Source organism: Vicia villosa, linkage group LG5 (genome assembly GCF_029867415.1).
Source record: "Vicia villosa cultivar HV-30 ecotype Madison, WI linkage group LG5, Vvil1.0, whole genome shotgun sequence".
Taxonomy (NCBI): domain Eukaryota; kingdom Viridiplantae; phylum Streptophyta; class Magnoliopsida; order Fabales; family Fabaceae; genus Vicia; species Vicia villosa.
Window position 1 is genome coordinate 116,972,154 of NC_081184.1, and position 11,652 is coordinate 116,983,805.

The 11,652-nt window shown below is 35.4% G+C and overlaps 1 protein-coding gene across 1 annotated transcript; it reads left to right on the forward strand.

Annotated features, from left to right (window-relative positions):
- The first annotated feature begins 3,386 nt into the window (after positions 1-3,386).
- LOC131605230 (putative UPF0481 protein At3g02645) lies at positions 3,387-8,652 on the forward strand. Its single transcript, XM_058877611.1, has 3 exons — positions 3,387-4,128; positions 6,232-6,381; positions 7,850-8,652. The coding sequence occupies exons 1-3, from the start codon at positions 3,394-3,396 to the stop codon at positions 8,525-8,527; spliced, it is 1,563 nt and encodes a 520-aa protein (XP_058733594.1). The 5' UTR covers positions 3,387-3,393; the 3' UTR covers positions 8,528-8,652.
- The last annotated feature ends 3,000 nt before the right edge of the window (positions 8,653-11,652 follow it).

The following is an 11,652-nucleotide window of genomic DNA, read 5'->3' on the forward strand; positions in this document are numbered from 1 at the left end:
TGACTAGCATGAAAATTGAAGAAATTAATCCAGCCAGCACCATCGAGTAAGCAGCATATTCAAAGTCTGATACCCCATAATAAATCCCATCAATAGCAAATGCCAAAGCATGCATCGGTTGAGAATAATAATCAACCCACATAACAGCAAGATTAATTCCAACAACAGTTAGTGGAAATTGATGTATTATGTGATCATCATGGAACCAAACTTGTCTATCTCTAGGATTATTCCCTACACCATGGATTATCTTAGTGCTTCCCAAAGCAATGAATATGGGGTCATTAGAAAATAGTAGAGCTTCATAAACTTTAGATGGTACCAATTGATAGCTAGTGAATGTTGTTGAAAACAGTGCCCACCTAATAATGGAAATGATGCTGCTAAGAGTCAAAGTACACCTCAAGGAACAATCAACTAGACATCTTTTCCCACTGATTCGTGTTATGTTTGCTAGATTCAACAGTGAGTAGTTCAAGCACCATAATGCAAAAGATGGCTTATAGCTGAATAATAGAGAAAGATTTTTCTCCATGTATATATAATGAACAATAACAGGATCAGAATTGGATGTTCTTGATTGTATCGTCTTCATAAATGTTGAGAAACCTTTAACAACATTGTAGAGTAAAGCTTTGGATAATTTAGAGTTAGCATCAACCAAACAGAACAAAAGAAAATCTGCAATGATCTTATCGATTGAATTGATAATGTGCAAAGTGTTTTCAGTCAATGTTCCGCTATCACCAACACGACAATGTCGCAGATGGTTCCGTCCAGGGTCAAAAACCAGAATGACGGTTAGTAACATATTTGTAAAAAGCAGAATAAGCTTTTTGAGCTCAAACCCCATGAGATGCATTAAATTGGACGTGATGAAAATGATCTTTGCAAATAATATTAAAGTCGAATACCTTGCAGAAATCATGGTTGTGGCTGTGAGTAGAGATTTGGGTCCAGTATATATATAATCAAATTTCCTAACTGCAGCATCTCTTGGTGAAGGTATGTGCTGAATAGGCATATCAAGGAAACCTGAAGCTGAACCAAAAACAGAGCTGCAAGCTAGCCTTAGTAAAGGTCTGACATTCAGTCTATAGGCAGCGTTACTTAGGGTAACACCAAGTTCCGCAAGCGTTGTATCCACACTCTTTTTATGCTCCCCAATCACTTGGCTATATATGTTGTAAAGTGGCTCCAACACAAACTCGACGAAAGATCGTTCTCCACCACCCACATGAGGTTTCTTTTTTAATGCTCTGGTATTGGGATTATAGTAGTCACCCCAAAGGTGGGAAGCAAATTTATTAGCTTCCAAGGGAACACCACCAAGAGTTTCCAAACCCAATGAAAGCGGAGAAACATTCAATAGCGCAATGTTACTGACATCTCTAGCCAAAACACCAGCCTGAACAGCAGCTCCAAGGGGAACCACTTCATTTGAATTAACAGTCACATTCGAGTCCTTTCTAATCAGCTTCTTTACAAGCTCCTGAACAGCAGGAATACATGTTGATCCACCAACAAGAATCACCTCATTAATATCCTGAATTGAGAGCTTTTCATCCCTCAATAAATTTTCCACAGGTGTCCTAAGTCTGTCAAGAAGATCTGAAAATAAGTCTTCAAATTCAGCCCTTGTAAGAGTGGTCTCAATATGTTTGGGCCCATTTGATGTGGCAGTTATGAATAGTAAACTAATGTTTGTTTGCGTCAATGATGAAAGCTCCATTTTAGCCTTCTCAGCTGTATGGATAAGACGCTGAAGAGCTTCTTTGTCCTTCAAAAGGTCAATACCAGCCATCCAATCAACAACTCTCTTTTCAAAATCATCACCACCCAAGTGTGTATCACCAGAAGTAAACAACACGTCAAACACTTTGTCACCAACCTCAAACATCTTCCTTCCAATAAACCTCTTCAAGGATAAAAACGTGTTCTCGGGATTCACAACCGCCTGCCTCTTTGCAATTTGACCGACCAGTCTATCATCGTTCTTGGTATACGCCACCACAGACTGAGTCGTTCTCTGACCTTCTGCGTTGGTGATAGTAGTAGGCGGATCATCTGGAAGCTCATAAAATCTCTTATCAACATCCGATGCCTTTCGAATCTTCGACAACTCCAAGGAATCCTCGTCACCCGTCGACCGAAGTTCCTTCTCTAAATTGCGGTTGGAGGAGGAAGGGATCCAATCGGATAATAATTCCCCTTCAACGAAAAGTGCTTCTCTAGCGACTGAATCTCCTTTGCGGAAATTAGGGTTTCCACTGCTGCTTCCGCTGTTGTTGTATCTTCCTCTGACGCTCCCTCTTCTACTTCCACTGCCCATTTTCTTGCGTCGATTGAACAATCCCGGTTGTGGTTTGTTGTTGGAACGTGATTTGTTGTCAATCAATGGCGGTTTTGGGAATTTTTTTGACGATTTTTTGAAACAGGGGTGAGAAACTAAAAATTGTTTTGCAAAATCCCTTCTAACCCTACAAGGATTTGGATGCCGAAATTGTTCATGAGCAAGGTTGATTGATGAAATTTCTTGGTAGTGAAATTGATAGTTAGTTTTTGGGTAGTGAAACTGATGTGTGGCTTCTGGGTAATAATTATTCATATAGGTGGACTTGGTCAGTGCTTGTTGTTGAATGAATGGTTGTTGTGAAGATAGAAGTTGTTCTTGTGGGTCGTCGTGTGGTTCATGACCCCGATTTGGATAAACATATGAATATGAAGGATGTGTTATTGAATAAGAGGGATATGGGTTAGGTATATGTGGTGAGTATCCATGATTTGGATACAAATTTGGTGATGATGATCCAACATGAGTGTAATAAGGTGTAAAAAGTTCCCATGGAAAAGATGGAAAGGATGGTGTGATAGGAGTAGTGTCTATGGTGGAGTGGTATGGAAATGAAGGTGTATGATAAGAATAATTCATAGGAGGATTTGAGTACATGGATGAAAGCACCAATTGATAGGAAGAATCCTATCAAGACTACAAAATTAGGGTTTTCTAACTAAAAGGGGAAGAACACTACAAGTAAAGGAAATTAAAATAAAGATAACTTTGATTTCATTGATTGATTTTTAAATGTCTCTATGAGACTACATTATATAACATTCTTAATGGATACTAATAATATAAAAGCCCAAATACAATTAGAGCCCAATAACTAAAAGACTAAATAATATTTAAGACTAACCCCAAATAACATAAATTATTTTAAATAACTTAAAGTTCACTTTCATACTCTATCATTGTGCATCAGGTAAAGTCATGCATGTGTAAAATAAGTCTTACATTAATTCAAGAAATTTTGTCTGTATATATATGTTTGCAACTAACAACACACAGACACCAAACTTGCACCCAATTAATATATTGTTTTTCTTATTAACATGGATGAGCTTAACCTTAAGAATATGTCCCCAGATGATGTGCTTGAGCATAGGTTAGAAAAGATGAGGATATCAACGGAAATACCACGATCTTTACACCCCAAAATACAAAAGGTAGCAAATGATATTCGAGAAAGAAAGGATTATCAGAGCCATTATTTTCCCAAGTTAATATCAATGGGCCCTATCCATCATGGTAACGCAGAACTGCAGATAGGAGAGCAATACAAGCTTATCTGGGCACAAAAGTACATTGAAAGTACAGGACACAGCTCAAAAGATCTATACAAAACAATTGCAGATCACCTTGTTGAACTCAAGAGTCATTATGCTGACAACGTTTTAACCATGGCCAGCAACACTAATCTAAAAAGCTTTGGTAGCTTCGAAGAAAAGTTAACATGGATGTTGTTTGTGGATGGATGCTGTTTGCTGTATATCTTAGACAGAGACAGGTTTATTGAAACCGATGATACCATTCAGAAGCTTGTGAGTAGGGATGTGTTTTTATTGGAGAACCAGTTGGCGCCGTTCATGTTGATGCGCTTGTTGTCGGATGATCGGTTCAATTTGATTGAAAGAGTACATCTATTTCTAGATTCTAATGATATTTCTATCGTGGAGATCAATCAGGCAGACAATCTCCGGGATATAGAGACTACGACTCATCTTCTTGATCTTCTTCGCAAAAAGTTGTTGTTTCAGCCTCCGACCAATAAGGACATTCTAATCAAGGTACTAGTATATCTCAAAAATTGATTATTAATTTATAAATAATACTAATATAACCTACAATTAAAAAGTTTGTCTTGAATAAATAAAAAATATCATTAATTATATATTTATAATAATTTTAATACATAATTTTTAAGATGAAAGTTTCATTTTTTTTTAATAACCAAGTTTTTTTTTAAAATATCAAACAAATTAACATTTCAAATAAATTGCGGAACTAACCATGTTTTGGTATTTCTCCACGTCGCGGCGCCATTGCAGGTGGCGCCTCATATTTTTTTTCCAGTTACCTGCAGATTTGGTAAATATGTAGGTAATGGAAAAAATTTTAAAAAAATAGGAGGCGCCACGTGTGATTGCGCCTACGTGAAAAAAAAAAACTCAAACATGGTTAGTTGGGTAATTTATTTAAAATCTTAGGGTGAATTTTTATTTACCCACCTCAAAAAGGTGGGTAAGGTTACCTTTAGTGTAAAATGCATTGAAAATATCAAACAATTATTCTATATGATAAATATTTAAAAACATAAAAATTAAATGGTGTCATCTAATTGGTGGAATGTACATTACCCATCTTTTTGTGACGGGTAGAGAAGTTGTCCCCAAATCTTAGTTTGTTTGGTATTTTTTAAAAAATCTTAGTTATTAAATAAAAATCTTCCGAAAGTTTCTTTATTTAGTTCTTAACATAGGCCATTAGAGCACATGTTAACCTAACCCTTAATTTAATAGTGATATGATTTTATCTAGGTAAAGCTATTTCTCTTTTTCATAGAGTATTTTTTGACACATAATAGAGTATTTAATTAATAAGGTCAAAATGACCAATTAAGGATTAGACATGAATATTAGATTAGGTATTTAATTAATAAAATATAGATTGATATAATTAATTATTAATAATTATATTACGGTTAGTTAATAATATAAAATATTATTATTGATGAATTACTTGCAATATTATAAAAATTATCTTTTACAATCGTAGAAATAGAGATTTAACTATGGATATTTGATTCCTCTTTGTATTGAACAATAGTAATTTTATAAAATGATATGAGTTTTCTCTGATAAAAAAATATTTATGGATGATGATCTCCAGAAATGAAGAGTGTAATGGTAAGTGAGTTACATATCACCACAGACTATTGACCGTGATAATAAATTGGATAGCGTGCTATTTTTTTTCACGGTTAGAATATTCAACCTTAATAAAAAGTGGAAAGATCATTGGTTCAATTTCCAACAACGTCATTTTAGTAATTTTTAAATTGATAGCACACTACTTTTTACCACAGTTGAAATATGTTGTTTTTTTAAAATATAAATTTTTTGATATTACATAAATTTCATTATTATAACTTGTATTTTTGTGACTCATAACAGATCAGAACACAAAAATAATACGTTGTGAATCAAAATCAAAATGGCAATTAGTATGAACAAAAAATAGGTATTATTACATCAAAACCCAAATGGCACCAAAATGACATACATTTTATATATTATTAAATCAAACAAGTAAACAACTCACATAGTAATAATTTTGAAGAAAGCTAAATGCAAAACATGACCAACCATCTTTTGTTGTCTTGTCTCTAAACACCTATAATTTTGAATAATAATACTTGCTAGTATATAGCACTTAAAAATTATAACAAACAATTAATTATGAATAAACAAAAAAAATATTTACATGTTAGATTTTTCATATACCTTCTTCATGGTCATAACAAATAACTTGCAAATTATTTGTATCGACTTCTTCATATAAAGTAAGCACATGTATTGTGAAAGAAAATGTCTCAGTAGGGGTAGAAAATGGGCATGCCCGTCTTATTTAGGGCAGTCCCGCAAAAGCCTGCAAAAATCAGGGGACGACAGGGCAAGGCATACTTTGTTGAGGGTGCGTGCCTAAAATATTGCTCTGTCCCAAAAAGATGAGCGCGGGGCAGGACGAACATATTAGAGGGTGCGGGTCTAAAACCTTGCTTTTCCCCTAAAAAAGTGCAGGAAAAACGGGCATGCCCAACAGGCCAGCCCCATTTTTCCACACATATGTCTCAAGAATATCAAATTTTAAATCATGATTTTCATCACTAGGAAGAATGTGTTTTTCTTGGAGAACAATTGACCATCTTTTGTCAGAAAGGTCAGAGAAGAATTGATCACTCTAAAGTGGATAGTTTTATCTGGAGAGGTGTGACGCTAATGAAGCCTCTTGATGTTGTAGATGGCAAGATGGATGTGGAGGTACTGGGTAGCCCTTGTGCTCTGAATACTAAGGCACCAATAGAGACTGGTAGTATTATAGTCGATGATCTTCTAACATGGTCGGCTCTCCGAGTGAGCTCAAAGAACAAGACGCGTGGTTCCTTTGACAACTGCGCGATCTCACTCTATGAGTGTTTGTTTACAAAACAAAGATCGCAATTGTCTTTCTTAGATTTCAAATTGGTCGTCCTAAAACTTTTGAAATATTAGGATTTAATTGATTTTAAATCCTTCCATTGGTATTAGAGTCAAATAGATACATTATTTATTGTGTTCTGACTTGTTGCGATATTAATAGAATTTCAATAATAAAATAAAGGTTACCAATACTAACAATTAAGCTGGAGTAAAAAAAATTTATGCTAAAGTGAAATTCTTTTAAGCTTATTATTAATCGTATGAAAGAACATATTTTGTTGCATAAGCTCGAAGTCACTTTTAAGTTTATGTTTAATGTTTTCCTCCAATACCCACTTTAATGATTATCTATTTCTCTTAATTGGTTTGATGATTCTATATTTATTTTTTGTGTAAGCAAGATATTATATATAAGGGAGAACTACGTTGTCTAACCCAACTATATAATTCGACGGAAAATCTTGGCCAAAAGAAAGATTACAAACCAATTGCGATTATGAGAGATAGAACAAGGGATCCTTGCTAAACTCAAAAAAGGAATAATTGGGATGAGTACTTTTCCCGTAAAAAGACCACTTCCACACCAAAAGTTTTATGTTCAAAACGGTGTTGTTGAAATTCCAAACTTCATTCTGAAAACAAACCCCATTCCTTAGTAACCAAAGAGTCCATGTGCTAGCTAGCCAAACAACACCTAACCTACTATCTTTCACCTTGTGTATACGAAAGAAATAGTGTCAATCCATAAAATTAGACAAACACTCTTCCTCCAACTTAACACCTTTACCAACCCAAAAAACAATTCAGTCCATATCTTTTTGACCACCCCACAATTAAAAAAGAAATGATCTCTATCTTCCAAGCATATACCACAAAAAATACACTTTAAATTATCTAAAGGAAAAGAAATATCTCTATACACCAAGAGATCCTTTGTAGAAAGCCTATTAAGAAGAAGCCTCCACCCAAAAGTCTTGTTTTCTCCTTGGGCGTTTGTGCTTGACCGTTGTCCACTTGACATCCTTCCTCGATTCAAATCGGCGACTGCTCATATGGCCTCCGAGTTGAATCCCTAACCCCCTTACCTAAGAGAGAGAAATTTTTTGAACTTTGAAAAAAAATTGATGATTAGTTTGTCTATCAAAATGCTGTAGAGGGACTAAAACGGCGTGCAAAAGTGATTTTATAGGGATTAAAAGTCAAAAAAAAAATTATAAAAACTAAAAATCTTTTTTGATAATTTTATGGGGACTAAAAACTTATTTAACTGTATCTATTAATATTATTAAAATTCTTGAATTGATATTAGATAAGGGAACACGCACAGCGGATAAGAGTTGCCTATCTTCTAAAGGCGGGGGGCCAGAGTAGCAACAGCAACAATGTTCTCCGAAGACACCTAGCACATACATCGGAAAAACGTATTAACACTGTTGTGAGATACATGAACATACAGGAGCTGAAATCAAACGGTATCAGAATAAAATCAAAAAAGTCAAGCTTACTAGACATGTCTTTCTCCCACCGCTTGCTTAATGGAGAATTGAAGCTTCCTGAGATTGTTATAAACGATATAACAGTTTCTATCTTCCTTAACTTGATAGCATACGAAATGTGTCCGGATTTTGAAAATGATTATATGATTGGATCATTTCTTACATTCCTAAACTCACTGATCCGCCAACCAGAAGATGTGAAAGACTTAAGATTAGCAGGGATTTTATTTAGCAATTGCGGAAATGACGAAGAATTGGTTAAGCTGTTCCATTTTCTAGCGACAGATATAGTGTCTAAAGAAGAAGCATATAAATATGTTTTTGAAGAAATCGAAGAGCACATAGCAAATAAATGGAAGGTTAACACGGTGCGTTTTCTAAAATATATCCGCCACCCTTGGACCAACTTTGCAATCCACGCTACGGAGCTCGCACTTGCTCTTACCTTTATCCAAACCTGGTTTACCATTCACCCTGCAAAAACTAACTAATTACTACTATCATTCTATTTTCTGATGCATTATATATATTGAAGCTAGCATGCCCAGCATTTTCTGCAATATGGCCTCATCAATAAATACCATTTGTATTGTATCTCCTCTCTGGAGACTATTTTATCACCTTTTACACTTCGTTTGTGTTAAGTTATAATAATTGTATTAAAATGTACTTGTTGATTCAATTGTGTGTATCATAACCATTATTAATGGTGGAGTATAGAACTCCTTTAATGTACTTTATACATGAATAAATATTACTTATATTAAATTTCCTCTTTTGTCTTTATATATTATATTTGCTATTAAAAATAAATAAATTGATATTATTAATTATTTCGGAAAATATTTGAATATCTATGTTAATGCACCTTAAATAATTAATAGTAAGAAATTTTTTTTAGTGAAGTTGGTTTATGATTTGAGATGAAACTTATGTTACTAAGTAATAAGCTATAGGGATCAAATTACGATATAATATTTAATAAAAAAATTATATATTTATTAAATTTGTTAATTTCGATTTTTTTAGAAAATTTTTATAGAGGGCTGGCGATAAGACTAATTTAAGGGTAAAAAAGGAAGTCAACGCTATTCTCATCCCTAATATCTTTTTATTATTAATTTTACAAACCTTAATTTTATTATTATCTCTCTCGATGCAATTTAGAAACTTGTTCAATATTTTCAATGTTGTATTTTATACATATTCAACCCCCGTGTCAATACATAGTGGCATTGATTTAGTACACTTATCAAATGATCCATCATGTTTTTGGGATTTTTTTTAATAACTATTTTTTTAAAAAAACTTCAAAAATAACCAACATTTCAAATTATTTACGCAAATAGTCATTTTTTTTGCTAAATATACACGTTGTCGCCAGAGGGTGGCGACAACACTTCCCTTTTGATGAAGGCGCCAACGGACATGGCGACCATGTGTTAGAAATGGGTGTTGTCGCCACCACCCCGACGACAACACCTCCCTTTATTTTATTTTTTTAAAATTTTTTTATATAATTTTTTTTACCTTCTGCGTGGACCCCGGTCGCCTCCATGGGTGGCGACAACACTAAATTGAAAATGTTTTTTTTGCCTATGAATAGCAGCCCATTCCTTCATCAAGATTCATTATTTTCTCCACCAATTTTCCCATTTTCCCTGCATATTATTGTTCATGTCTCGCATAAGGCCGAAGTTATGGCTCTGAACATCATCCAGCTGTCCCGTGCCGGTACCGGAATATAAAAGATGTTATGGGCATGTTATTTTTTCTCCGGTCAAACCCCCTATGTCGGTTACATTTTGGAACATCCGTACCTTTAACAACCTGAAGCGGACTCTGATGTCACAGTTAGAAGGGGAGTATAGGCCCGGGGAAGAAATTTAAAGGATCCAGAGGCTTAGAACGAGTGTGTCGCTTATGACCGGAGAGACGATACATTGGTGGGTTGATGTGAAAACCGACCTAGATATTGAACAAATAATGGATGGAACAGACGGCATTGTTTTAACCGTTGTAATTTCTTAGATTTTAATTGTTTGTTGTGTTGTTGTTTTAGTCATTGTGTTGTCTTCTCAATTGTTGCTTTTAGTTAAAATTTTATTTCTAGTTATTGTTTTATGTTATTTGTCATGTGTGTTGTAACTCATCTGACTAATGAAAAAATAAGTTCATTTCATTAGTAAAATAAATTACAAATATCATTGAACCTAAAAACTATGTTGTGGAACTAGATCCACGATTGGGACACTTGTTCTTATTATGTCCTACCTCACGACATATACTACACTTCCTTTGCATTTTTTCAGTGGCGTCCATTTCGGTTCTAATACGCTTGTTGTTTGGTCGACCGCTTTTATTCCGGCGCATTAAATAATTGTGCCAAACTGTTTCCCCCTCGTACACAGGCCAATATGCCTCCATCGCTACCACCGAAAAGTAATTGTCGTATACGTTGAGCAAAGTTGATACCTTATAAATTTCTGATACCAATGATAGTGCATCAAAGTGAGTATGTGAACAAGGTGCAATGACATGGGAGCAAGGCATGCGATAGGCTTGAAATTGGCCACAGTCGTACCAACGATCTGGGATTGAGACCCTATACTATTGTCGTGGCAGCCCCTGGTTGTGGTCAATTGTTTCTTTGACACTGAAGGTGTGGCCATGACGGTTGAACTCTGTAAATCGATGAATGTTCCCCTTGGCAGATTCCTGTTGTACATATTTCATGCAGACTTCGTTGTATACCTGTTGTGTTTGTAACACTGAATTCCACCGCTTACCTCTTGTGGCGAACAAAGTTGCCATCCAAAAATATGTTGCACTCACCAAAGCCGTTACAGGTAGGTTTCGTATGCCCTTGAAAACGCCGTTCATTGATTCCACAAGATTTGTAGTCATGTGGCCCTACCTCGCCCCATCGTTGTATGACTTAGTCCATCTCGCTCTATCAATGTTGTCAATCCACCTTCCAGTATCTGGATTTGACAATGCTATTTCACGGCGGTAGTATTAAAATCTAGGTTTGTTTAAGGCATACCCCGCGTTCACCAACTGGTTTTTCAAAAATTTATCTTTGATCTCTCGCATAAAATTTTGTGCGTTATGCCTAATACAGTAGGCATGCGTAGACGGGGGGTCGTGCCAACCATTTGTCGGATTGTTGTATGTGCTGTTAATAGAAGCGTGCCTGTCGAAATCAAACAAAGATCAGGTTGTGGAGCAACTCTAGCTCGGAGATTCTTCAGAATGAAACTCCAAGAAGCAGCTGTTTCTCCTTCTACCAGAGCAAAGGTTATTGGAAAAGTATTGTTGTTTCCATATTGCGCGACCGCCATCAGTAACGTTCCTTTGTATTTCCCATACAACCAGGTTCCATCAATTTGAATAATCGGCTTGTAAAAACCAAATGAGATGATGCACGGTTGAAACGCCCAGAAAAGTCTATGAAAGATTCCATTACCTTCGAGAGGGGTTCCGTCTTGGGATTGTGTCGGCAGTGTCTCCATTATAGTAACCGTCCCAGGTGAATATAATTGAAGTGCAACCAAGTAGCGAGGAAGTTGTTGGTAGGATTCCTCCCAATTTCCGTAGACTATTTCAATTGCCT

Bases quoted from the DNA above. Each gene is read 5' to 3' on its own strand.
- LOC131605230 (XM_058877611.1), top strand. From the start codon at position 3,394: ATGGATGAGCTTAACCTTAAGAATATGTCCCCAGATGATGTGCTTGAG. The intron at 4,129-6,231 runs GTACTAGTATAT...TTTCATCACTAG, and splicing joins ATAAGGACATTCTAATCAAG to GAAGAATGTGTTTTTCTTGG. The intron at 6,382-7,849 runs GTACTGGGTAGC...AATTGATATTAG, and splicing joins ATGGCAAGATGGATGTGGAG to ATAAGGGAACACGCACAGCG.